Genomic DNA, 26,684 nt, shown 5'->3' with positions numbered 1-26,684 from the left:
TTTACAGAAATTTTCTTTCTGTTATATATGTGCAGGTCTGTATTGGATCAGTATGTGCAATGTACTTCTTATTGAAGGGCAGGTAAAGAAAGAAAGAAGAAAAACCTTGTATGGGGCTGAGCGTCATGGCTCACATCTGCAATTCCCGCACTTTGTGAGGCTGAGGCAGGACTGCTTAAACCAGGAGTTCAAGACTAGCCTGGGCGACATAGCGGGACCTCATCTGTACAAAAAATAAAAATAAAAATTAGCCAGATGTGGTAATGCACACCTGTAGTCCCAGCTACATGGGAGGCTGAGGCAGGAGGATCACTTGAGCCCAGGGATCAAGGGTGCAATGAACCATGATCACACCACTGCATTTGGCCTGGGCAACAGAGCAAGACCCTCTCTCAAAAAAAAAAAAATCTAAAAAAGAATGGGTAAATCAGGCATGGTGGTGCATGCCTGTAGTCCCAGCTACTCCGCAGGCTGAGGCGGGAGGATCACTTGAGTCCAGGAGTTTGAGGTGGTAGTGTGCAATAATCGTGACTATAAATAGCCAGGCACTTTAGCCTGGGCAACATGACGAAACCCTGTCTCTATAAAAAATAAATTAGCCTGGAGTGGTGGTGTATGCTTGTGTTCCCAGCTATTCCAGAAGCTGAAGTGGGAGGATTGCTTGAGCCCAGGAGGTGGAGATTGCTGTGGGCCCAGATCGTGCCACTGCAGGGGGCTACAGGAGTCTAAAAGGGAGGGGACACAATTTCCCCAAATCTCCAACGTTGGGGAGTTCTGCCTACACTCCTTGCCCCAGGATGCCCCCAGCGCCAAGGCCAAGAAGATGTCTTGGCCCTCAGCACTGGGGTGGAACATTTGTACACAGAACCAGGCCACAGGACAAGGCATACACAGAGCCCATGAGCACCAGCCCCTCTGAGCTGCGTCCAGCCCCCATCTCCATCCTCTGTTCTCTGGGACTACAAATCCAGGCCTGACCTGGTTCTATCCCTACCTGGAGAGACAGAAGACAGAAGGAGACAACCCCTGAGAAGCCTTTCCCCAGGGCCTCATTCCCCCTCGCACTGTAAGATCTCTCAGCCCGCACTTTGGGAGGCCGAGGTGGGCGGATCACGAGGTCAGGAGATCGACACCATCCTGGCTAACACGGTGAAACCCCGTCTCTACTAAAAATACAAAAAAAAATTAGTCGGGCGTGGTGGCGGGCGCCTGTAGTTCCAGCTACTTGGGAGGTTGAGGCAAGAGAATGGCGTGAACCCGGGAGGCGGAGCTTGCAGTGAGCCGAGATCGCGCCACTGCACTGCATCCTGGGCAACAGCCAGACTCCATCTCAAAAAAAAAAAAAAAAAAACTCTCAGCCCTGGATCAGGTCCCCTCTCCAGGAAAGGTGACAGAGTGGGGTCTAAATGACACTGCCCTAGGGCCCCGCTGGGGTGGAAAACAGACCCAGACAGCGCCCCCAGCCCTCCCTCCCCAGGCAGGAATAAAGGGCATAACAGCGGAGGACACCGGGACAGGAAGGAGGGACCAGCCGTTCTCAAACTAAGTCTAAACCACGGCGGTGAGGAAGTGTGGTCCCAAATCCAGCCCGCTCCCGGCCGAGCTCACAGAGCTCAGGGCTGGAACTCGGAACCCCTAGCCCGACACAGGCGGCAGCACCGAAGGGAACTTGAGCCCCGGCCCCCTCAGGGGACCCACGGCCGGGGCGCAGCTTTGCTGGCAGACGCCGCAATACTGCGCCCCCGCGGCCCCGCAAGCAGAAACAGAGCTGGGTCTGAGGCCTGCGTGGAGCTGGGGCCCGATGGCTCCCGGAAGGCAGCGGGGGGCACTGGGCGCCCCGGATCCGAGCCTCCCGGGCGGCAGGCCCTCCCAGCTGTGCGGCGCCTGGATCCCCACCAAGGCACCCCAACGGCGGGACAGGCGACAGCACCAGGGTGGTGTCGCAGGCTTCCCCACCGCCGCGGACCAACTCGGCCCCGGCCCGGGCGGGGCTTCTGGAGAGATTTATCCCCCTTCCCTCTAACCTTCCTGGGGCTCCGGCTCAGGCTGGACAACTGCTCGGAGACCCAGTCCCCCTCGAGTGTTGACCCCCCCCCCCATCCAGAACCAGCCAATCCACCAAACCACCTCTCCCAAGCCGGGCCTCTTCTCGGCGTCCGCCGCTGACCTGATCAGAGCCGCTCTGCCGGCCCGAGGGAGCTGAGAAGGGGCTTGGGAATGGGGTCTTGAGGAGGGGCTGGCCGGAATGTGCAGCACTAGCCCAGCTGGAGCGGGCGGCGCGAGCGCGCCTGTCCCCGAGCCCACCCAACTCCCGGCCGGCGCGGCTCCTGGCACACCATAGAGACGTGGTCCTCCGCCGGCCTAGAGCGTCTCTCCAGAGCGTGTGCCTGAGCGAGACGTCATTTTGCGTCCCCTCGGGCAGGGTAGCCAGCGGCTGCATCTGAGGCGGATGCCGCAGAGTAGGGCACACCCTGAGGGTAGCGAGAGACGTGACAGGACCGAGCAGCTGGGGGCTGCAGCCTGCTCTGTCCCCACCGATCCCAGAGAGAGGCTGAGTCTGAATCTGGGCGTTCGCGCCCTGAGAGAGGCTCCCCTGCGGGCCCGAGGAAGAAGAGCAAGGTTGAGGACAGCCTCGGGTCACCAGAGTAGTTTGGAGGCCGGCCTGCAGGCGCGTCCCCGCTCCTCAGCTCCAAGCCGACGTATCTACACCTGCCGACGGGCATTAAGATGGCTGGTTATGCCACTACTCCCAGCCCCATGCAGACCCTTCAGGAGGAAGCAGTGTGTGCCATCTGCTTGGATTACTTCAAGGACCCCGTGTCCATCAGCTGTGGGCACAACTTCTGCCGAGGGTGTGTGACCCAGCTGTGGGGTAAGGAGGACGAGGAGGACCAGAACGAGGAGGAAGATGAATGGGAGGAGGAGGACGAGGAAGCGGTGGGGGCCATGGATGGATGGGACGGCTCCATTCGAGAGGTGTTGTATCCGGGGAATGCTGACGAAGAGTTGTTCCAAGACCAAGATGACGATGAACTCTGGCTCGGTGACAGTGGTATAACTAATTGGGACAACGTAGACTATATGTGGGACGAGGAGGAAGAAGAGGAAGATCAGGACTATTACCTAGGAGGCTTGAGACCTGACCTGAGAATTGATGTCTACCAAGAAGAAGAAATACTGGAAGCATACGATGAGGACGAAGATGAAGAGCTGTATCCTGACATCCACCCGCCTCCTTCCTTGCCCCTTCCAGGGCAGTTCACCTGCCCCCAGTGCCGAAAGAGCTTTACACGTCGCAGCTTTCGTCCCAACTTGCAGCTGGCCAACATGGTCCAGATAATTCGCCAGATGTGCCCCACTCCTTATCGGGGAAACCGGAGAAATGATCAGGGCATGTGCTTTAAACACCAGGAAGCCCTGAAACTCTTCTGTGAGGTGGACAAAGAGGCCATCTGTGTGGTGTGCCGAGAATCCAGGAGCCACAAACAGCACAGCGTGGTGCCTTTGGAGGAGGTGGTTCAGGAGTACCAGGTGAGAGAAATGAGGGAATGTGGGGGGATGAAGGGAGTGGAAAGGTAACTAGGAGAGCTGAGGAATGAGTAGCATTCCTTTCCCACCTCCTCAGGTACTTAGTTGCTAAACTTCTCTTTATTTGATGAGGGAGACACGGTGGAGAGAGATGGTCATATGGGTAAAAAAGGAGACACAAAACCATTAAGGTTGAGGCAGATTGGCTTCCCCAGAGGAAGCTGAACAGATAATATGACGGTCACTGGAAGCGGACCACCACTGCTAATACTGGGAGTCTACCTAAGTATAAGGGACATGAGTAACAGATACCCAGTACTTCTCTCTAATGTGAGTCCTTGACCAATTCCCTGGGACAGGTACAGATAGGAAAAGAAAGCCACAGTACTTGGAGATAATAGACATTTGGGACCTCAGCACAAGCAGTGTCAAAATAGATGTATTGGTAGACAGAAATGCCAGGTGTGAGTCCTAAACTACTGGTAGCAATTGGCCACACCCCCCTCTGAAATTCTGGGATTGCATCTCTACCTTCAGTGGGGTCCGTTTTCCTTCTAGAGAAAGGCAAAGCATATAAGCATCTTTGATGGATCAGAATGTGCCTCATATCCTGATCACTTTTCTTTCCTGGTATTTTATCATAGTGGAAGGAGTGCGGGATTTAGGATCAGATGACCTGGCTCTGTCACTTACTGTCTAGTCTTGGGCAAGTGTCAACCTCCTTGAGCTTCACTATTTCCCTAGGATTGTAAGGATTAAAAGAGATCATATATGTTAACCATAAAGCACTAAACAAATGTTTGCTGTTTTATTTGGCTTTCTTGTAACTTGTCTTCCCTTGTTTGGGTGCTGATATGGTTAATGCCTTGCTTTCTAGTCTTGACTTCTAAGCATTGGATAATTGTCTCAATGACAATGAGCATGAGTACCATCTTCCTTACCAAAAGTCTAGGTAGATTTGACTCCTAGCAGTGCCCAAACGAAGGAGAGGCTGTCTTCAGGCCCATAAAGGTTGACCTGGATATGCAGCAGCCGCTGCTCACGTCTTAGTAGTGCTTTACAGTTTATAAAATATATTTCCTCGTGTTCTCCTATAGCAGTGGTTTTCAAATTGTTTTTTGACCAATTAGTGTGTCTTAAAATAAATGGGTCATGCCTAGCATTACCTCAAAATGAAGTAACAGAAAATATTAGAACACATGGAACATAGTAAGGGTAAGTATTGCTTTATGAAACTTTTAAGTTATATATATATATATACATATATACTTCGTCTAAAAATATGCTTTCTTTGAGTTGCAGTCAAAACACAAACATAGAGCACTGTCCTACAGGCTTCATATATTAGATATTATTATCACCCCCCTGCCCCCATTTTATAGCAAATATTGGTAAGTGCACAGTTAAGGCACAAATCTAACCATAAGTCACTGCTACCTCTGTTACACTAATCTGACTTTAAGGACAAATCCTAGTACCATGTTTTCACCCAAGGTAATAACTAAAGTATCCCATGGAAAAAACTTATGTCCTATGCTTCTGGGTTTTAGTACACTGAAGCTGAGGAAAAGAGAGAACCTTCCATTTCTCTCCTTTTTTTTTTTTTTTTTTTTTTGACAGTGTCTTCCTCTGTTGCCCAGGCAGAAATGCAATGCCATGATCTCAGCTCACTGCAACCTCCGTTTCCCGGGTTCAAGCGATCCTCCTGCCTCAGCACCCCTAGTAGTTGGGATTACAGGCACACGCCACCATGCTCAGCTAATTTTGTATTTTTAGTAGAGATGGGGTTTCGCCATGTTGGCCAGGCTGGCCTTGAACTCCTGACCTCAGGAGATCCACCACTTGGGCCTCCCAAAGTGCTGGGATTACAGGCATGAGCCACCATGCCCAACCTTCCTCAGCTAACTTTTATCATCATCCCCTTCCCCCATTTTACAGTAAATATTGGTAAGTGCACAGTTAAGACACAAATCTTTTTTTATTTTTATTTATTTATTTATTTTTTTGAGCTGGAGTCTTGCTGTGTCATCAGGCTAGAGTGCAGTGGTGCGATCTCAGCTCACTGCAACCTACGCCTCCCGAGTTCAAGCGGTTTTCCTGCCTCAGCCTCCCAAGTAGCTGGGAATACAGGTGCGCACCAACATGCCCAGCTAATTTTTGCATTTTTAGTATAGACAGGGTTTCACCATGTTGGCCGGGATGGACTCAATCTCTTGACCTCGTGATCCCCCCGCCTCGGCCTCCCAAAGTGCTGGGATTACAGATGTGAGCCACCATGCCTGGCTGTCTCTTTCATTCTTTAGGCAGTTCATTGTCACTTCCTTCCATTGGTAAACATGTAAATTATAGTCGCATGATTTAGAATTTTACAACCAAAGTCATAATAGTAGTTAACAGTACAAGGAACTATTTTTGTATAATGGTTTATTTAATATAGTGTACATTATCTTTCATATACTTTGTTACAATGTTGGAAAAAACTTCATTTTTCATAATATAGGAAATAAAGTTGGAAACAACTCTGGTGGGAATACTTCAGATAGAGCAAGAAAGCATTCACAGCAAGGCCTATAATCAATAAGATGTTGGGTAGCCACAGGAGGTATTCATTAAGGATATGATTCCATTTATATAGCTATTTCTATTGCATAACCAGGACAGTTTTATTGTTTTGAGGTCAATGTTCTTTTAAAATTTGATTTTCTGTAAGAAGAGGCTTTTTGGCCCAGAAAGCCTTACTTATTTTACATCTTCCAGTTTGTCCATCCCATGAGTTAGAGTTCGTCTTGACTCTGCAAGCTAGAATCAAAGGATTATGAAAGTAAGATCATTTAGATTTGACCAGGGCACCATTAAATGGTGTCAGATCAGACCAGTGTATAAAAAGAAAATGAACAAAGATTTCACTTATTGGGGCTCAGGCATAACTGGATGCCTGGATTGTCCTGCCACCCAGCTGCCACCAATAAAATCATTCATCACTCTGCAAGAGGGACCAGATGCTTCCATCATCAGTACTCCCTGTTTTTCTGTTATCTCCTTTGAGGTAGCTAAAAATGGCAGCCAAAAAAAAAAAAAATGTTGAGGCTTTTCTCAAGTATATACTCATGTTATTATGCAGAAGATAGGGTCAACTTCTTCAGTTGAGTTATCTGAAACTGTTGGGCAGTGACACCATGCCAAACACTGTTAAATTCATGCTATTAAAAACAGTGGAGTGTTCTGCAAAGCCCGATTCTCTGCGGCTTTAAGACTGGACAGTATTGAAATATTCACAGGAATCTTCCAAGCCATGAAAGCTTAATATTAAATAGCCCTTTTAATTGCAAAGGAGAAAAAAATGGAGACACTTGTGAAACCTTGCATTCTGAGTGCTGCCACAAATAAATTAAGGAATTCCAGAATTTCTTCATCTACTTCTGCAGTCTTAACTCTGAATTTATGACTGAATATATCAAACTTCAGATCTTAAAAAACATCAGCTCGCGGGAGGCTGAGGCAGAAGAATGGCATGAACCCGGGAGGCGGAGCTTGCAGTAAGCCGAGATTGCGCCACTGCACTCCAGCCTGGGCGATAGAGCAAGACTCCATCTCAAAAAAAAAAAAAAAAATTCGGCTCATCTTTTATTGCTGTTGGTTGAGATGAATCTACTGATGAAGAAAACTGTACTTTGGGTACATTCAGAATAAGGCTTTCAAAACTGTGGATGTGCTGTTTTCGTGAGCCTTCTACTTGACCACCAAAGACAATATTTTTGCAGCTGTATCAGATGAACCGAGTTGGAGGAAATTGTATAGGAGTATATCTTAATGGCACTACAGCAAACTGTTAAATTTGGGTTTTTGGCAAAGATTGAAGAAAACTGGTATTCAAGATGTACTGCAGCTGTCACCACCAAGCATGAACTTTCACTGATTACCCATAACCTACTGGAAATCTTCAGCCTTGCTGTCAGCATAGACCACTGTGAGAAACAGTACATTCCATTCCAGTTTGCCCTGCTTTTTAAAGATCTAAATGCTATTCCATGTTTTCTGTTACATATTGAAGTTTCTTGATTGTCAAAGAAAAATGGATTCTGCTGAACTTGTGGACAGAACAACCCCAAGGTTGGAAGAACAATGAAAAAGAATCTATACTTGAACATTTCAAAAGTTAAATTTTTCAGCAGCGTTTTAACACACTGTAGCTTAAAATACATTGACATTGAAATGTCAAGGGGCAAACATCAATTTCGCTGTTCATTATGAAATACTTCAAACAAAACTTGCCAAAAATACAACCATAAAAATATAGCAAATGTATGTATGAGCAAACTAATGCTAAAAATGTCTAATTTTCTTGGCTAGTCTTTCAAGGACCAGATTCATGAATGTCATTTGAAGGGAAAAAGTGAAATACTTGGAATTATTAGTGATGTGCTCCTGAGCTTGTTCTTAAAATCTACCAGTGGTAGCTTTTGGAAAGAATGTGTTTCATACTGATGTGCAAGTCTCACTGACGAGCTTCAAGAGGAGTTTGTGAAACTCAAAGTCTAATTGTTTTGACTAGAAACTTCCAGGCAAATACTCTAGAGAAACTTGGGTGTAAAATGACTAAACAGATGAAAAGGCTTTATCCATTACTCGATTTGCTCCTTACACCTTAAAAAGCTTTTTTTATTTTTTAGTATTTTGATATATCTAGCTTTGGGGAGAAAGCAGTGCAAGAGTGTTATTAAAAGCAGCTTGTGTTTTCTTGCACCTTTTACACCACCCAGGAAAGAAAAGTTCAGGCTTAACAGTGACATGGCTATCACATCATCTGAATAAATTTTTTCCTTCTAAAATTACTACTGTTTTCATTAATTTTAACCATGATACTTAATTTTGAAATTTTAAATGGAGGGGCGAATGTGAGATTTTCAGGTATATGAAAAGTAGAAGTGTGGGTTACAAAAACACTGAGGAAAAACATACAGCTCACCTGTTCATTGAATGTCTTCCCTATTAGGTTCAGCTGTTCACTGCTGTATCACAAGTCAGACTGTTTAAACTTGTTCCTCTACTTCTGTGGCTGTACCCTGGATCTCATCTTCAGATTGGCTACACATCTGAAATCAACTCCCATTGCACTATGACCCCAGCTCTTAGCCTTCTAATACACTTAAGCACACTCCAATTATACCTGCCCTTCAGCTTTAGGGAGCCCACTGTTTCACTGACTCCATATTTTTTTCCTTCCCAATTTATCAGACATTTAACAGCCTTACTATCCTACTGAGCCTAGACTGCATGATTCATTTTGGCATAAAGACCTGATCCAGGCCGGGCGCGGTGGCTCACGCCTGTAATCCCAGCACTTTGGGAGGCCGAGGCGGGTAGATCACGAGGTCAGGAGATTGAGACCATCCTGGCTAACACGGTGAAACCCCGTCTCTACTAAAAACACAAAAAATTAGCCAGGCATGGTGACGTGCACCTGTAGTCCCAGCTATTCAGGAGGCCTAGGCAGGAGAATCGCTTGAACCCGGGAGGCGGAGGTTGCAGTGAGCCAAAATCGTGTCACTCCACTCCAGCCTGGGCGACAGAGCGAGACTCTGTCTGCGGGGGAAAAAACAACAACAGCAACAAAAAACCTGATCCATGTTGTCATCTAAACCGGATTGATTGATTGATTGATTTCTTTTTCTTTCTCTCTCTCTCTCTCTCTGTTTGACGGAGTCTCGCTCTGTTGCCCAGGCTGGAGTGCGGTGGCACGATTTCGGCTCACTGCCAGCTCCGCCTCCTGGATTCAAGCCATTCTCCTGCCTCAGCCTCCCGAGTAGCTGGGATTACAGGCACCCGCCACGACGCCCGGCTAATTTTTTGTATTTTTAGTAGAGACGGGGTTTCACCGTGTTAGCCAGGATGGTCTCAATCTCCCGATCCCATGCCTGCCCGCCTCGGCCTCCCAAAGTGCTGGGATTACAGGCGTGAGCCCCACGCCCAGCCTCTTTCTTTCTTTCAATGTTTTTGTTTTTGTTTTGTTTGAGCCAGGGTCTCACTCTGTTGCCCAGACTGGAGTGCAGTAGTGCGATCACAGCTCACTCACCTCTTAGGTTCAAGCGATGCTCCCCCGTCAGCCTTCTGTGTAACAAGGACTATAGTGCAGCTAATTTATTTTTATTTTTTGTGGAGATCTCCCTACATTGCCCAGGCTGGTCTTGAACTCCTGGTGGGCTCAAGTGATCCTCCTGCCTTGGCCTCCCAAAATGCTGGGATTACAGGCATGAGCCACCACACCCAGCCTAGACCAGGATTTCTCAACTTCCACCCTATTGACATTTTGAGTTAGATAATTCTTTGTTGTGGGCAGCTGTCCTATGCATTATAGGATACTTAGTAGCATCTCTGGACTCTACCCACTACATGCAGGTAGTACCCCTCCACTAGTTGTGACAACCACAAATGTCTCTAGACATTACCAAATGTCCCATAAGGGGACATTGCCAAATCATCCCCAGTTGAGAACCACTGGTGTAGAGTCAGGGAAAGTGGTCATATCCACATATCATCCTCTTGTAGGCACTATAGCCAGTGCCTGGCATAGGTGTTCAAAAGTGGAACACCTACTCTTGAGAGGAAGAATAGGCTTGCCTAGCTAGCACTTTATTAGAAGTACCCTGAGGGCCAGGCACGGTGGCTCACGCCTGTAATCCCAGCACTTTGGGAAGCTGAGGTGGGCAGATCACCTGAGGTCGGGAGTTCGAGACCAGCCTGACCAACATGGAGAAACGCTGTCTCTGCTAAAAATATAAAATTAGCCAGGCATGGTGGCGCATGCCTGTCATCCCAGCTACTCAGGAGGCTGAGGCAGGAGAATCACTTGAACCTGGGAGGAGGAGGTTGTAGTGAGCCGAAATCGCACCATTGCACTCCAGCAGGGGCAACAAGAACGAAACTCCGTCTCAAAAAAAAAAAAAAAAAAGTACCCTGAGCATCAGTGGATTAATGGATATGACACCCACTACTTCCTGCTCTTGGAGTGGGGTAGCAAAGTCAACAAACCTTTTCTAAACATTACCGCTGCTTATGTCACTTGGATTTGGGAGAACAAGAACCATGACAGATAAAACAGTTTACAAAATCAAGCTCTAGAGATTTTGAGTAATAACAATCACTTCAGCTACTCCTCAGTTCCAGCAGAGCAGTAGGGATGTCATTTTTTGTTTTCAGGTATTATGCAGAACCAGTGAGTCCACAGTGGAGGTGGCCCTGGACTGATAACATCAGCCCCTAAAGTACTTTCTTAAAACCTAAGGCTTCTGCCATTGACCGTCAACCCCTGGCCTCTATGCCATGCCTCCTGAAACTCCTATAAGAGTTGTAGATTCTATGCTGCTTCCTACCCCCAATTCCGAATTCCTCTGAAAATTATCCTGTAACAGTGAAGTTATTGCAAATATTTGCTGGCTGGTAAAATGGGGTTATAAAGAAAGGAAGCTAAGGACGCTAGTCCTCCACATTCAAGCTAATAGAACTTCATGTAACAATGTACTCTGTTACATGAAGTATACAGTACTGTATTCAGTATTCAGTATTCTGTATCTGCTGTCTAATACAGTGGATACCACTAGCTACATAGGACTTGAGCTCTTGAAATGTGGCTAGTGCACCTCAGGAACTCAATTTTTAAGATAGTATTTAATTTAACTAAATTTTAATTAGCCACATGTAGCTAGTGGCTATCAAATCCTATTTAACAGCACAGTTCTGTACAACCAAAGTCTAGTTCTTCCTAGGGCCCTTGGGAGTAGCAAGTCCAAGGGGGAGGATAAAAACAGAAATGAAACAACTTTCATTTTCCAGCTGGGAGCAGTAGGCTGTAAGGTAATATTTTTAGACATAAAAGGAGAAAATATTTTATTTTTAAAATCTGACCAAAATGATCTTGAGCCACCTATCACTTCTGATACACGTGGATCACACGGGTGACGAGACAGGAGAAAACTAAGGGAAACAAGTTAGAAAATAAACTGTATTACCTTCTCCTATCAAAAAAGGGCTGGGGCTAGAGCTGGAGCCTCAAAATAGGAGGGATAATAAATATAGGGTTTTACTTTGTGCCTGACTTTTTGAAAATGGGATGGGGGGCAAAACCTAGTATTAAAGCAGGTAAGTGGGTTCTTTCCTTTTTACAGCAGATAAGGGTGATGAGGAGCTCTTGGAGTCCTGGAAGAGAGAGCAGTCTGTGCTGACAGAGTTAATGAGAGGAGAGATCTAGGAGTAACAGGGTCTAAGGAGAGGAGATGGCCTCCCAGACCATGAGAACTAAAGGTTGTGATAAATTTAATTGTAGTCTGTCCAAACCAGAGAGTCCTCAAGTATGGTATGAGAATCCTGGGTGTGGGGCAGTGAGCTCATTTCTGCTCATGAGAAGTGTAGGAGATGCAGCAAGATTCCTGTGATCAGGAGACCTGCAAAGATGGAAGGAAATGTTCCTCTAAGTTATTACTTGTCTCACCTCCTCCCTCCCGCAAAGGAAGGGGAAAGATGGACACCTCGGGGATTTGAATTAGAAATAGCCCTTTGGAGGGTTTGTTTGTTTGTTCTTGTTGTTTTCCATTTTTTTTACACAGCTCCAAACAGCCAACTGAAATTAAAATAGCCTTTAAGAACAAAGAGGCTTATCCTGTATAGCGATTCCCCCTGCTGAGGTTTGTGCTTAGGCCTTCCTAGCTTTCTCGTCTCATCTTTTTTCTTTTTTTTTTGAGTTTTGCCCTTGTTGCCCAGGCTCTGGAGTGCAGTGACACGACCTTGGCTCACTGCAACCTCCACCTCCCAGGTTCAAGCAGTTCTCCTGCCTCAGTCTCCAGGGTAGCTGGGATTACAAGCGTGTACTACCACGCCCAGCTAATTTTTTTGTAGTTAAAAAAAATTAAAATGTAATTTTAATTGTTGGCCAGGCTGGTCTCGAACTCCTGACCTCAGGTGATCTGTCCACCTCGGCCTCCCAAAGTGCTGGGATTATAGGCAGGAGCCACCACGCCCAGCCATCTCCCCTCATCTTAAGGGACCAAGATCCCAACTTAGAGCTCTTTGGTTGACAATTCCAGCTGGCAGTAAGCAGAGTCCTACAAAGATAAGGAGGGATCCAGGTGGCCTGGAGAGGATCCATGGAGCTCACATCCCCTTTTTCTCTGACATTTCATAGGCACATAGAATCCCTTCTACCCCTACAGCAAAGGATGTGATTTCTCAGCAGGCCCTGGCCATTTAGCCTTAGTGTGAGCAGAGAGGACTGCCCTTCATCCCTCATACAAATTTGAGCCAGCCAGCCCCAGGGTTCCATTCTGACCTTTTTCCCACTCTGGTTCATATGAAGTCCTCTCTCCGTAGAAAGCTGAGAAAATGAAACTTGGGTCACCATCTAATGCTATTTTAAATCCTTTGACAAGGAGTCTAGAAGCTTGACTTCTCCCTGCATTTCTTTTTTTTTTTTTTTCTTTTTTTGAGATGGAGTCTCCCCCTGTCACCCAGGCTGGAGTGCAGTGACACAATCTCAGCTCACTGCAACCTCTGCCTCCTGGGTTCAAGTGATTCTCCTGCCTCAGCCTCCCAAGTAGCTGGGATTACAAGCACGCACCACCACGCCCAGCTAATTTTTGTATTTTTAGGAGAGACAGGGTTTTGCCATGCTGGTCAGGCTGGTCTTGAACTCCTGACCTCAGGTGACCCACCTGCCTTGGCCTCCCAAAGTGCTGGAATTACATGCATGAGCCACCGCGCCCGGCCATCCCTGCATTTATTATAGTCCTGCCTGGACCATCCCCTTTCCACAGCCTCTGACTCTGTATCTGCCAAAGCACCCAGGCCTAGCCCACAGTCCATCTCCCAAGGAAGCCCCAACAGACAACAGAATGCTTTCTGGGGGACTGCTAGACCTCAGACTTCTGCCTAAAATGTATGCTGAATCTTTATCAGGAAATAAACATTTTTTTAAAAAGTTAATGACCAGGTTGGCCAACATGGTGAAACCCTGTCTCTACCAAAAAAAAAACAAAAATTAGCCAGGCATGGTGGCGCACACCTGTAGTCCAAGCTACTCAGGAGACTAAGGTGGGAGAATCGTCTGAACCCAGGAGGCGAAGGTTGCTGTGAGCCAAGATGGCACCACTGCACTCCAGCCTGGGTGACAGAGTGAGACGCTGTCTCAAAAAAAAAAAAAAAAAAAACTGCAAGTGATCTCTGATCTCTTTGTAAGATTTGTTCCAGGAACTGATTTAATTTCACAGCTGACCTCACTGAGTGGGACAGCACCTATACTTGTACTCCTGTTTCCTGGTCTCCAAACTTTTTGTGCTTAATTTTTTTTTTTTTCTTTTTGAGACAGGATCTCACCCTGTCACCCAGGCTGGAGTGTAGTGATGTGATCATAGCTCACTGCAGCCTCCAACTTCTGGGCTCAAGCAATCCTCCTGCATCAGCCTCCTAAGTAGCTGGGACTACAAGTGTGCACCACCATGCCTGGCTAAAATTTTAAAAAATTTTATAGTGATGGGGTCTCACTGTGTTGGTCTTGAACACCTGAGTTCAAGTGATCCTCCCACCTCAGCCTCCCAAACTGCTGGGATTACAGGTGTGAGCCATGCTCAACCAAAGAGCTCCTATATACAGAGGCCAATTCTAGACACTGGAGTGAAGGAAGTAGTGTAGGGATGAGAGAGACCTCTTAGTCATAAGGTCTTTAGGAAGTACTCAGTCCGTCCTTTAGTGCCACTTCGTAGGAATCTTGCACCACCACCCCCGGCTAAATTTAGGGTCCCCCTAGAGACCTTCCTGTACAGCATCTTAGCCTTTGGCTTGACTCATTTGTCTTGATTACTGCAGTGGCTTAACTCTTCTTGTCTCTAGTTTTACTCCTCCAACCTAGCCTGCACCTTGACAATAAATGCGTTTTTAGCAGGTAGCAATAAAAACTTGCCCTAAAAAAAGAAGCAGGCCAGGCAGGACAGTGCTGAGATCAGACTCCTTTTTTTTTTTGAGACGGAGTCTCACTCTTATCACCCAAGCTGCAGTGCAGTGGCATGATCTCTGCTCACTACAACCTCCACCTCCCCGGTTCAAGTGATTCTCCTGCCTCAGCCTCCCGAGTAGCTGGGACTACAGGCACGTGCCACCAGGCCCAGCTAATTTTTTGTATTTTTAGTATAGATGGGTTTCACTGTGTTAGCCAGGATGGTCTGGATCTCCTGACCTCGTGATCCGCCTGCCTTGGCCTTCCGAAGTACTGGGATTACAGGCGTGAGCCACTGCGCCCAGCCGAGATCAGACTCTTAAAGAAACTCCTCTAGGCTTCAGGACAAAATCCAGATCCCTTAGCAGCAAGGCCTTCCAAACTAGGGCTCCTTGACGCTCAGAGGTTTCACTCCCTTCTAAGGAGCTCTCAAAGCTATCCCTCCCTTACCTCTGCACCTACACTGATCCCTCTGCCTGGAACGCCCTTTCTTTAACTACTTGACCTTTACTTTTCAACCCATGAGGCTGGCCACCAAAATTAGAATCTTCCACAGGCCAAACCCTCCACTGGGTGGTGAGAATGCAACACTTAGCAAAAACAGAGCAGTCCTTGTGAGGAGACACCTGAGGGATAAGAAGAACCAGTATACACTACACCACCGCTGTGAAAGCATGAAACAAATGTGACCTAGACCTGAGGGTCCCAGAGGCTTCCCTGAACAGGCAACCTAAGCTGAGACCCCAAGAAAGCTTAGATTGAACCGAGAGGGTTGGGGAGGGATGTGATGGGCCTTCCAGGCAGAACAATGTGTGTTCTGTGTGGGAGAGAACTAATGAGTTTGGAGGAAGAGGGGAGGGCCCGTCTGGCCACAAACACAAGAGTATGGGACATGCCAGAGGAAGCCACACGGATTTTGCAAGGAGACAGTAAAGATTTTGGTCATCATCTTAAAGTACGTGGGAAAGCCTCCTGCCCAGAGTTTTAGCTGGCAGTCAGCAGACCCTCTGGTCCTGGCCACGCACCTTTCCCTCAGCCTCACCTCAGCATTCAAGGGAAAACCTGCCACCCCACAAGCCCTCCAGGGTCTGGAATGCTGGCAGGAGGGAATGGATGCCTCTGCTCCTGGAGAAAAGGGCCTCTGGCAGGGAAGCCTGAGGGGCTGCTTCCAACTGTACAGGTCCTGTGGACTCCTCTCAGAAAAGGAATGGTGAGATGGCTTTTCATAGGAGAGCCTCTCCAATTTCTCCTTGGGACTTTTTTTTTGAGACGGAGCCTCTCTCTGTCACCCAGGCTGGAGTGCAGTGGCGCGATCTCGGCTCACTGCAAGCTCCGCCTCCCGGGTTCACGCCATTCTCCTGCCTCAGCCTCAGCCTGTAGCTGGGACTACAGGCGCCCGCCACCACACCCTAGTTTTTTGTATTTTTAGTAGAGACGGGTTTCACTGTGTTAGCCAGGATGGTCTCGATCTCCTGACCTCGTGATCCGCCCGCCTCGGCCTCCCAAAGTGCTGGGATTACAGGCGTGAGCCACCGTGCCTGGCCTCTTCTTGGGACTCTTACCTTGTATGGAATGGAAGTGGTGCCTCTGGGGTCCCAGACACGGGAGAGAGGAAGCAGCCCAGGGGCTTGGAGAAGTGGTGAGACCCAGAGGAACGGTGGACCCAGTCAGGAAGGGTCCTGCCAGCAGGGCGTGGGCCAGCCTTGGGGTCTTCCCCAAAAGGCAGGTGGGGGCCTCCAGCAAGCTTCCCACCTCCGTGAGGCTGGAGAAGAGGCCCCCTGGATGAGAAGGAAGCGGCCTGCAGGCCCGGCGGGCGCAGGCACAGGTAGACTTCTGGTGGGAAGAGCGTGACTCAGCCTCCTCCAGCGGCTGCAGGACGTCCCCCCGCTAGAAGGGGCCGGGCTCCCTTTGCTGACCCAGAGTCAACCCAGCGATTCCTCCTGGAGAGGCGGGGGGCCCGGCCCCGGCCCAGAGCGCATGCCTATGCCGGGAGCTGGGCGAGGACGGGGCACTGCCACAGCTGGGTGCCCAACGGGAAAGGCATCCGTTCCCCCTCAAGCTACACCTGAAGGGGTCCCCGGGGTCGAGGCCACTTCTCCTTCGGCTCAGGGTTGACCTTCAGTGACCACTGTGGCCTGCGGGCATCCCCTGGGAGGGACGGAGGGGCTTGGAGGAAAACTCCAAAGGGAAAGGCCGAATCCTGCAGGGTCTGGTCCTCGGAAGTCCAACCATACAGTCAGCCCTCCCTCTCCTCGGACTGCCATCGCCATCCTGGTCCACACGGGCTCTAAGACAAAACCCCTATTGCCCCCAAGGCCCCATAGGAGGGGCGCTGCCAGAATCGCCAATTTTTAGTGAAAAAGAACCGGGCTGGGAGACGCCGGCAGGAGGCGGGAGCATTGCCGAGGTCTCGGTCTGGGTCTCGCGAGGCAAGAAAAGAGGGCGGCCTCGGGGCGGAGCGGGAAAGAGGACTCGGCCGGGGCGGAGCGGGAAAGGGGGCGGGGCGGGGAGGGGCGGGGCGGGGCGGGGCGGGGCGGGGCGGGGCGGGGCGGGGCGGGGCGGGGCGGGGCGGGGCGGGGCGGGGCGGGGTGGGGTCGGGTCGACGTGGCAACCTCCCGCTTCCGGGACAGGGACCCGCGGCGCTTCAAGGTCTTTTCCTCGGGCGTGGGTAGGGGACCTGGAGTGAGGTTCGTGTTAAACCTGGACTCCCTGTGGAACGTTTAAGAAAAAGAGAACCGAATGAGGTTTCGCGAAAGGAAAAAAATATAACTGTGATCTAGTGCTGTTGGCGGCCGGGAATGGAGAAACCACGTGTTCTCGAGGACAAATTGGAACTCCTCGGCGTTTTAGGTCCCTAACCCGGGAACCCCTCGCACCGCGATTCTCAGTCCACAGCGGGAGGCGGGTGTGGTCGTTCACCTATTTGTGCCCGAGGGCTCAGGGAGGCGCTGGCGTGACCCGAGTGGGGGGCAGCAAGCTGGTTAGGGGGAGGGTGAAGGCAGGGGTCTTCCACGACCACCACAATCACCTGGGTAGGGATTGAGTCCCGTATTGGAAAAGCGAAAGAACAGTCAGTCAGCTGGGGGTGCCAAGGAGGCAGGTGATGTACAAACCTGGAGCCTTAGGATGGTCCCCAGGCTGCGGAGGACCATAGCCAGGACAACGTCCCGGAGAGCCCAAGGGAGACTGCGGCGGAAGGCAGGGGAACCTGCAAAGGACCAGGCGAGCAAGCTGTTTCAGGGAGGGATCCTGGCCTTCTCTGCACACCTGGGCATCTACAGCCTCCGGCAGCTCTGCCACCGTCCCTCGCCTGTCTTCTGCCTTTACGCAGGCTTTCTAGCAGACATTGCCAAGGTTCTTCTCCAGGCCTTCAAGGCCCTAGGTTAACTGCACCCTCCATTTCCCTACTCTGTCCTCAGCCCCTCCACACTCCAGCTCAGTACGTTGGCACTAACTCTTCCCTCCGATTGAAATATTTTCCCGCATTTGACTTCCCTCCACAGGAACATTATTCTCCCATATACCCGCAGGGCTCTCTCCGTGTCTCTGCTCCAATGTTCTCCCCTCTTCGCATACCGTAGGAAGTAAACTGAAAATAAAACAAACCAGGGTCCCCCCTCTGTCTTGTTCACAGCTGTGTTCCCAAGACCTAAAATAAGGCCTGGCACCCAAGATGTGTTAAGTTTCACAACATTTACTCTGCCAGACGTTGTTCAGGGTGCTTTACATTTGCTTCTTTACTTTCCACACCACCATGTAATGTAGATACTAATATTATTTCCAATCTCATTTCACAGATGAGAAACGGAAGTTGACAGATGTTACAAATAGAAAAGTATATACTTAGGTATAATGCCCCCTTTATTTTGCATAGATGTTGGTGGCTGCTATCATCCTGATCTGTGCCCCTGTTTAAAACTACTTGAATAAACATGGTGCCAATACTGTCTCTTATAGTCAGAGATGGGTGAGAATGGGAGCCATTACTTATTTAAATTCCTGCGGTCAAGCGGAAGGCAGAAGGACAGTTAGGTATCTGTGTTCCACCGCTTCCCTGTCTGGGCACGTCCTTCAGGGCACAGTTGGACCCCCAGACCCCTGGGCTTTTGTGTACACTGACTGGGCCCAGAGAGAGCTTTCCACTAGATGTCCCCAGAAATCAGAACCTTAAGGTCCTCCTTTGGGCATTTCCGTTTCTGCGAGAGCTTCCCGTGTTCTGGCCTAGGCAGGAACGGATTGGCAGTCTAGCAACACACAGGGCAATTTTTACTTTATTATTTTATTGTATGTATGTATTTATTTATTTGAGTCGGAGTCTCGCTCTGCTGCCCAGGCTGGAGTGCAGTGGCGCGATCTCGGTTCACTGCAACCTCCGCCTCCCAGGTTCAAGGGATTCTCCTGCCTCAGCCTCCCGAGTAGCTGGGATTACCCGCCACCACGCCTGGCTAATTTTATTTTTATTTATTTATTCATTTGGAAAGAGGTTGCATCATATTGGCCAGGCTAGTCTTGAACTCCTGACCTCAAGTGATCCACCCGCCTCGACCTCCCAAAGTGGTAGGATTACAGGCATGAGCCACCGCGCCCGGGAAAAAGAGACCAATTTTTAGTGCATCCAGAGTAACCCTCTCCTGCCTTAGTCCAGCCTGGACTAAGTCCTTCCGGAGTTGGTGTGCATCAGAACAAAAACCTCTTGAGGGGAGAACACCCTCCGGAAGCACAGTTTTAAAGTTTATTTTTAACATTTTAATACTCTACTTTTTAAATTGCCCATCGTTACCCACGATAGTGAACTGAAAATTAAGCTCCCCTGGGGTTGCCCCGTCAACCCTCCCCGCACCAAGTGGAGCAGGCGGAGCTCGAGCTATGCCACATAGGGGCCGGGAAGCAGCCAGGCGGTCCTCATGGGAATGTGCCGTACACTTCACCTCTTTCGCTTCTCGCTCTGCGTCATCCCTGAGAAGCCTTTTTAAACACTTGAATGTGCTTGTTTCAGAGCGTATTTGTAAACTGCAGTCAGATTTTGTTGTACGGAAGACGGGACTGTGATGCCGTGCAATTTCCCTCTGCCTTTTGCATTACATGGCGCCGCCATCTTGAGCAGAAGTGTATCATGGGGCTCGCCATTTTGCATGGTCGAGCGGGTATTTCCGGTTCCGGCGGGGGGCTTTTCTCTCTTTCACTGCAAGGCGGCGGCGGGAGCGGTTGTGGTGCTAGTTTTTCTAAGCCATCCAGTGCCATCCTCGTCGCTGCAGCGACACACGCGCTCGCCGCCGCCATGACTGAGCAGATGACCCTTCGTGGCACCCTCAAGGGCCACAACGGCTGGGTAACCCAGATCGCTACTACTCCGCAGTTCCCGGACATGATCCTCTCCGCCTCTCGAGGTACGGACTAAGGTAGTTTTCGGGACCCGAGGTTGCAGGGCTGGGGGATTCCGCGTGTCGTGTGGCAGGCCGGTGGCGCGCGAGTTGGCGGGGACTGACAGACTTCTCTGCCCCATTGTGAATTGGGGCGTGCGGACCCGAGCCTAGGCCTCAACCCGGGCGAACCACATTGCAGATGAGAACCTAGATGTAGATCAGCTGGCAGCTGCTAGGAGGGTTAGAGAGTTGGAAACTTTTAAAATATCTTTTGCCTTCCCCTTCGTAGCGTGGCCGGGGGCCTACGGGCCGGGCGGGGCGGTGATGACCCCAACATGCCATCTGAGTGTCGGTGCTGAAATCCAGAGGCTGTTTCTGAGCTGCCGCCCGGCCCAAGGCTCGTGGGGAGGCAGGTGGACTCCAGAGGACCTCGTGGCTCAAGTCTCGGCCTACTTTTTCTGCCCCTGGTTCTCCCCGTCCCTATCCCTGTGTTCCTGACTGCGTTTAGACGCTTCTTGTGCTTCCGCTTTGCTCCTAAACTGTTAAGAATTGTCTGACTTTTGAATCATGTCTGGCTGTTAATCGTAAAATTTGTTGAGTGGGACAGGTTTCAGTAGAAGCATCCAATCCTGTAGCGCCTGAAGTGGCTTTTCCAGCATTCATTACTACATTTCTGTCGGCCCTCAGAGGTAGGCATAGGAGGCCCCAGCTACTCTACAGCCACAAACTGCTGTGCATTCGGTTGCAGAGAAGACACAAAGTGGCTGTTGAGTTCGTCTGAGTTTCAGGAAAGGGTGTCTGTATTTCTGGCACCTAAATTAAGTTCTCAGGATACAGGCCGGGCGCGGTGGCTCACGCTTATAATCCCAGCACTTTGGAAGGCAGAGGCGGGTGGAACACTTGAGATCAGGAGTTAGAGACTAGCCTGGCCAATGGTAAAACCGCATCTCTAGTTAAAAAATTAGCCAGACGTGCTGGCAGGTGCCTGTAATCCCAGCTACTTGGGAGGCTGAGGCGGGAGAATTGCTTGAACACGGGAGGTGGAGGTTGGAGTGAGCCGAGATCATGCCACTGCACTCCAGCCTGGGCGACAAAGCGAGACTCCATCTCAAAAAAAAAAAGTTATCAGGGTACAGTTTACCTCTACGTGCGTTTTTAGTCTGGAATAGAGCTACTCAGTCCTGGTCTGTAACTGCTCTTGTTGTCTGTTGTTTCCATGCGTCCTTAGTTGTTGTTAACCCACTCATGACCTTGACACTTAGTGAATTATCCAGTGTGTTAACAAACGGGCTGCGGGTTCCTCACTGGTTTTTCTTCTGTTTTACCTCCTTTAGATAAGACCATCATCATGTGGAAACTGACCAGGGATGAGACCAACTATGGAATTCCACAGCGTGCTCTGCGGGGTCACTCCCACTTTGTTAGTGATGTGGTTATCTCCTCAGATGGCCAGTTTGCCCTCTCAGGATCCTGGGATGGAACCCTGCGCCTCTGGGATCTCACAACGCAAGTAGCTGCTCACTTAGCTCTGGGGCCTTGGGAAAAACCTGGGCAGAAATGAGGTGGATGCAATTGGCTGGTTTCCCAGGGGACATCCAGTCCATTTGGGAACTGGAAAGCAGAGCGCACCTACAGAAGATGTTTGGCCTCCGTCACTTTAAATAAGTTACTCAGCATTGCTGAGGAGTGTGGCTGAACGTTTTTGCCAGGTGCAACAGTTCTGAGTGGGCAGCAGTTTGAACATGTTTTACCTTGAAAGCTCAGGTAATTGGCAGGTGGAATTAGAGGGTCCTGGTGATGACAGATGACATTGTCAGCCAATCCCCAAGTGGGAGTGAGGACATGTCCTGCAATTCTGAAGGGATTCTCTGTCACATGCTCAGTCACTTGGCTCTTCTCTTTCATATACTCAGTCGCTTGGCTCTGTGATCAGAGCCAAATCCAGGGTTGTGTGAGTGATGCAATGAGACAGAGACAAAGCCCAGGAAATCAGTCTGACCGTTGAATGAGAATGACAAAGTCCTCCTTTTCAGGGGCACCACCACGAGGCGATTTGTGGGCCATACCAAGGATGTGCTGAGTGTGGCCTTCTCCTCTGACAACCGGCAGATTGTCTCTGGATCTCGAGATAAAACCATCAAGCTATGGAATACCCTGGGTGTGTGCAAATACACTGTCCAGGTAAAGTGAGGCCATGGCCAAAGAGCACATCTCCAAGGATCTCTCCCACCCTCTTAACCTTTGCCTTTTGTTTTTTTTTTTTTTTTGCGCGACAGTCTCACTCTGTCGCCCAAGCTGGAGTGCAGTGGCGCAATCTCGGCTTACTGCAACCTCTGCCTCCCGGGCTCAAGCGATTCTGGTGCCTCAGTCTCCTGAGTAGCTGGTACTACAGGTGCACAGCCACCATGCCCAGCTAATTTTTTTGTGTTTTAGTAGAGACGGGGTTTCACCATGTTGCCCAGGGTGGTCTCAAATTCCTGGGCTCAGGCGATTTGCCTGCCTTAGCCTCCCAAAGTGCTGGGATTACAGGAGTGAGCCCCCACGGCCTGTCTATCTTTGCCTTTTTTTTTTTTTCTCAGAGACAGTTTCACTTGTTGCCCAGGCTGAAATACAATGGCGTGATCTCGGCTGACCACAACCTCCGCCTTCTGGGTTCAAGCAGTTCTCCTGCCTCAGCCTCCCAAGTAGCTGGGATTAGAGGCATGCGCCACCATGCCCGGTTTTGTATTTTTAGTAGAGACGGGGTTTCTCCATGTTGGTCAGGCTGGTCTTGAACTCCCAACCGCAGGTGATCTGCCTGCCTCAGCCTCCCAAAGTGCTGGGATTACAGGCGTGAGCCACCATCCCCCGCTGTCTTTGCTTTTTTAAAGTCTTGGCTGGGCTGGGCTCACGCCTGTAATCCTAGCTCTCTGGTAGACCAAGGTGGGAGGATTGCTTGAGGACAGGAGAGCAGCCTGGCCAACATAGTGAGACCCCATCTATTAAAAAAAAAGTTATTTATTTTTTTCTTTTTTGAGATGGATTCTGGGCTAGATCGCAGATTTGGGATCGCAGATTGGAGGTTGGATCGAGGATTTGGGGCTGGATCGGGGATTTGGGGATGGGTTAGGGGCGGTGAAAAGGTGAGAGGGAGTTGCTGCAGCTCAGAAGCCGATGGTTGGGTGTCTGAGAAGAAGATTACAGGCGTGTGCCACCATGCCCAGCTAATTTTTGTATTTTTAGTAGAGACGGGGTTTCACCATGTTGGCCAGGCTGGTCTCAAACTCCTGACCTCAGATGATCCGCCCGCCTCAGCCTCCCAAAGTACTGTGATTACAGGCATGAGTCACCGTGCCCGGCCTTATGACTACTATTATGTTTTGTTTCGTTTTGAGACAGTCTCGTTCTGTCACCCAGGCTGGAATGCAGTAGTGCGATCTCGGCTCACTGCAAGCTCTGCCTCCCGGGTTCATGCCATTCTCCTACCTCAGCCTCCCGAGTAGCTGGGACTACAGGCGCCTGCCATCACGTCTGGCTAATTTTTTGTATTTTTAGTAGAGACGGGGTTTCACCGTGTTAGCCAAGATGGTCTTGATCTCCTGACCTCATGATCCATCCACCTTGGCCTCCTGAAGTGCTGGGATTATAGGCGTGAGCCACCGCACCGGGCCCTATCATTATTATTATTATTTTTTTTATTTTTTTTTTTTTTTGAGATGAAGTTTCACTTGTTCGTTGCCCAGGCTGGAGTGCAATGGCACAATCTTGGCTCATTGCAACCTTCGCTTCCTGGGTTCAAGCAATGCTCCTGCCTGAGCCTCCCCACTAGCTGGGATTACAGGCACCCGCCACCACACCCGGTTAGTTTTTGTATTTTTGGTAGAGACAGGGTTTCACCATTTTGGCCAGGCTGGTCTCAAACTCATGACCTCAGGTGATCCACTCACCTCGCCCTCCCCAAGTGCTGGGATTAGAGGCATGAGCTACTGTGTCCAGCCGCCATCTCTAAATTTTAAAAAAATTTTCTTGTCTGGAATCTAAAGGGATTCTGTTGAGCTTAAAGGTTTGGGTTCTCGGTTTTTGAAAGGTGCTACCAGCCATCATCCTACTGAGGGGTGGGGCTGGGGGGTCTAGCATTTCATGGGATAGGACTGTTTGCCCTTATTTCCTTTTCATCTTCTATAGGATGAGAGCCACTCAGAGTGGGTGTCTTGTGTCCGCTTCTCACCCAACAGCAGCAACCCTATCATCGTCTCCTGCGGCTGGGACAAGCTGGTCAAGGTGAGCTTCAAGCCAAGGCAGGGGCTTTACCAGTCAGGGTGTGCTCCCAGGTGGTCATACACTCCAAGTCCTGTGGAAAGCTTTACAGATTCCCTCAGTTGACTCTTTCTCTTGTCACATGGTCTGATGTCCCTTGTAAGCACACTGCATTGGATATGTGTTATAATCTAACGTGAAGTGGCCAGGACATGTTACTGAATGAGAAATGGCTACCGTATCCAGAAGTGCCAAGCCCTTTTTTGTTGGGCATGACCCTAGCTCATCAAGAGCTAGGATGTTCACCTGTCAACCGCACGTCTATGCAGGTATGGAACCTGGCTAACTGCAAGCTGAAGACCAACCACATTGGCCACACAGGCTATCTGAACACGGTGACTGTCTCTCCAGATGGATCCCTCTGTGCTTCTGGAGGCAAGGTATTTGGGGACAAGGCGTCTCCTACTCAGTGGAAGACAGCGTCATGGAAGGAGCACTTAGCCAGCGTCTCTAACATAAAATGGCAAACATTTGCCAAGATGGTTTTAGGAGGATAATGAGATAATGGCAATCTGAGAATATGTTTCCAAAGATTACTTTCAGCAAATGACAGTTAAGGCATACCATCTGGAAGAAAAAGATTATTTTCTATATGCCTGGGTTTTTTCTGTTGTTTTGTTGTTCTTTTTTTTTTTTGAGACGGGGTTTCACTCGGCCGCCAAGGCTGGAGTGCAGTGGCGCGATCTCGGCTCACCGCAACCATCTCCCGGGTTCAAGCAATTCTCCCATCTCAGCCTCCTGAGTAGCTAGGATTACAGACACCCGCCATCATTCCTGGGTAATTTTTGTGTTTTAGTAGAGACAGGATTTTACCATGTTGGCCAGGCTGGTCTTGAACTCCTGACCTCAAGTGATCCGCCCACCTCGGCTTCCCAAAGTGCTGGGATTACAGGCGTGAGCCATCGCACCCGGCCTAAAGTTGGTTTCTTGAAGCAATTGAGATTGGGATCCTGGTTTTCAGAAATGATTGGAGTGATTTATGTAAGTTGGGAGGGGTTTTTTGATGGGGTTGGTAAGGTCTTATGTTAAAAGAAAGGTATACAGAGACAAATTGGTACTTGAGTCATTAGCTTTCAAAGAAGCCTGGGGTAATGGAGGAAAGGTAAGAATTGATTCTGACAGAATCTTGAGATGGGCAGGATTAACATCTGGAAGAGGTCACAGTGTCCTGATTTACCTTACCTGTGTCCAGGATGGCCAGGCCATGTTATGGGATCTCAACGAAGGCAAACACCTTTACACGCTAGATGGTGGGGACATCATCAACGCCCTGTGCTTCAGCCCTAACCGCTACTGGCTGTGTGCTGCCACAGGCCCCAGCATCAAGATCTGGGTGAGTATAGGTTACAGTTGACTGGGTACCTGGCCGCACTCTGAGCCCTGACAATGTTTTGGTTACTACATATGCCATCTGACTCCCACCTGGGAGCTAAGCTTTCTCAACCTCCACATAATTGACATTTTGGTCTGGGTATCTCTGTTGTGGTCTGCAGTCCCGTACATTTCAGGATGTTTAGCAGCATTTCCAGCTTCTAGATGTCAGTAGCAAACCATCCTTCCACTAGTGGCAACTAAAAATGCATCTAGGCATTGATACATGAACCCCAGGGAGCAAAATCATCCCTTTTTAACTTGAGAATCTTGAGGGGCTTTTAAGAGGGGATTCTGATTGGTAAGTCTTAAGGTTGCTTTTGCCCTGTTCCCCAGGATTTAGAGGGAAAGATCATTGTAGATGAACTGAAGCAAGAAGTTATCAGTACCAGCAGCAAGGCAGAACCACCCCAGTGCACCTCCCTGGCCTGGTCTGCTGATGGCCAGGTAAGTGGGTCTGTCCTCTCAGGTGACTCTGCTTCCAGTTAATTTTCTCCCTCTTTGGCATAAAGTGAAATGACAAGCCAGGTTGATGAGGATGCCCTAGTTTGCCATGCCAGTGAATGTGTTTCTGCATCAGAGGGAAGACTGATGTGGAACGCAGTGGCTGTCAGCCTTCAATTAATGCCTTAATTAATCTGACCACTTTTCAAATGTCTAGAGCCTTATCACCACCTGTTTCTTCCACAAGGAATACATAACCACCACTTACAATCTGGCTGTTAAAATGAAAGCGGTTTCTTAGAGTCTCCCCAGCATTGTGGCACATGCCTACTGGAGGCTGAGGTGGGAGGATCTCTTGAACTGCAGGGGCTCAAGGCTGTAGTGAGCCAGGATCGCACCCCTGCACTCCAGCCTAGACATTGGAGCAAGACCATCTCAAAAAAAGCCACTTGGCTGAATCTAGTGAGACTGCAGAGTTTATGCCAGCCTGACCTGTCACTGTCATTTCTCCCCTGCAGACTCTGTTTGCTGGCTACACAGACAACCTGGTGCGAGTGTGGCAGGTGACCATTGGCACGCGCTAGAAGTTTATGGCAGAGCTTTACAAATAAAAAAAAAAAACTGGCTTTTCTGACTTTTAGAAGGTTTTTTTTTTTCTTAAACGCAAAAAAGCTCCATCCTATCTACATTGCTTACACATTAAG

General features: G+C 49.4%; 2 protein-coding genes, 1 long non-coding RNA gene and 2 other non-coding genes across 10 annotated transcripts; 4 read left to right on the top strand and 1 right to left on the bottom strand.

Moving 5' to 3' along the window:
* The first annotated feature begins 2,406 nt into the window (after positions 1 to 2,406).
* Positions 2,407 to 8,357, top strand: TRIM52 (tripartite motif containing 52). Of its 6 annotated transcripts, none has more exons than XM_024247602.3 (2): positions 2,407 to 3,531; positions 6,860 to 8,357. In XM_024247602.3, exons 1-2 carry the CDS (start codon positions 2,728 to 2,730, stop codon positions 6,971 to 6,973), a joined length of 918 nt encoding a protein of 305 aa, XP_024103370.3. In that variant the 5' UTR covers positions 2,407 to 2,727; the 3' UTR covers positions 6,974 to 8,357. The 6 variants fall into 6 exon arrangements, with proteins under 6 accessions (XP_024103370.3, XP_009235200.3, XP_009235202.3 ...); XM_009236925.4 differs by having other exon boundaries at positions 2,409 to 3,531; positions 6,994 to 8,357; XM_009236927.4 differs by having other exon boundaries at positions 2,463 to 3,531; positions 6,286 to 8,357.
* On the bottom strand, positions 6,262 to 16,957 carry LOC134761459 (uncharacterized). The gene is made up of 2 exons (XR_010140091.1): positions 16,069 to 16,957; positions 6,262 to 6,327 (listed from the first exon to the last, which is right to left on the bottom strand). It is a non-coding gene; the product is annotated as an uncharacterized LOC134761459 (long non-coding RNA).
* A 183-nt stretch (positions 16,958 to 17,140) lies between these two features.
* On the top strand, positions 17,141 to 26,606 carry RACK1 (receptor for activated C kinase 1). The gene is made up of 8 exons (XM_002834778.6): positions 17,141 to 19,893; positions 21,204 to 21,375; positions 21,903 to 22,050; positions 24,034 to 24,129; positions 24,435 to 24,545; positions 25,358 to 25,498; positions 25,873 to 25,983; positions 26,499 to 26,606. Exons 1-8 carry the CDS (start codon positions 19,488 to 19,490, stop codon positions 26,562 to 26,564), a joined length of 1,251 nt encoding a protein of 416 aa, XP_002834824.3. The 5' UTR covers positions 17,141 to 19,487; the 3' UTR covers positions 26,565 to 26,606.
* LOC112133615 (small nucleolar RNA SNORD95) lies at positions 20,185 to 20,252 on the top strand. The gene has a single exon (XR_002915246.1). It is a non-coding gene; the product is annotated as a small nucleolar RNA SNORD95 (small nucleolar RNA).
* LOC112133591 (small nucleolar RNA SNORD96 family) lies at positions 21,657 to 21,735 on the top strand. Its single transcript, XR_002915225.1, has one exon. It is a non-coding gene; the product is annotated as a small nucleolar RNA SNORD96 family (small nucleolar RNA).
* Positions 26,607 to 26,684: the final 78 nt, after the last annotated feature.

This window comes from Pongo abelii, chromosome 4, assembly GCF_028885655.2.
Source record: "Pongo abelii isolate AG06213 chromosome 4, NHGRI_mPonAbe1-v2.0_pri, whole genome shotgun sequence".
Lineage (NCBI taxonomy): Eukaryota > Metazoa > Chordata > Mammalia > Primates > Hominidae > Pongo > Pongo abelii.
Note: the sequence above shows the minus strand (reverse complement) of the source record. Positions and strands in the feature narration are given on the sequence as shown.

What these genes read in the sequence shown, in the direction of transcription:
- RACK1 (XM_002834778.6), top strand. Translation starts at nt 19,488, where the DNA reads ATGTGCTTGTTTCAGAGCGTATTTGTAAACTGCAGTCAGATTTTGTTG. An exon ending in TGTGCAAATACACTGTCCAG is followed by an intron (nt 22,051 to 24,033) that starts GTAAAGTGAGGC and finishes CATCTTCTATAG; the next exon opens with GATGAGAGCCACTCAGAGTG. An exon ending in CCTGGTCTGCTGATGGCCAG is followed by an intron (nt 25,984 to 26,498) that starts GTAAGTGGGTCT and finishes TCTCCCCTGCAG; the next exon opens with ACTCTGTTTGCTGGCTACAC.
- TRIM52 (XM_054556694.2), top strand. Translation starts at nt 2,728, where the DNA reads ATGGCTGGTTATGCCACTACTCCCAGCCCCATGCAGACCCTTCAGGAG. An exon ending in AGGTGGTTCAGGAGTACCAG is followed by an intron (nt 3,532 to 5,148) that starts GTGAGAGAAATG and finishes TTTTTTTGACAG; the next exon opens with TGTCTTCCTCTGTTGCCCAG.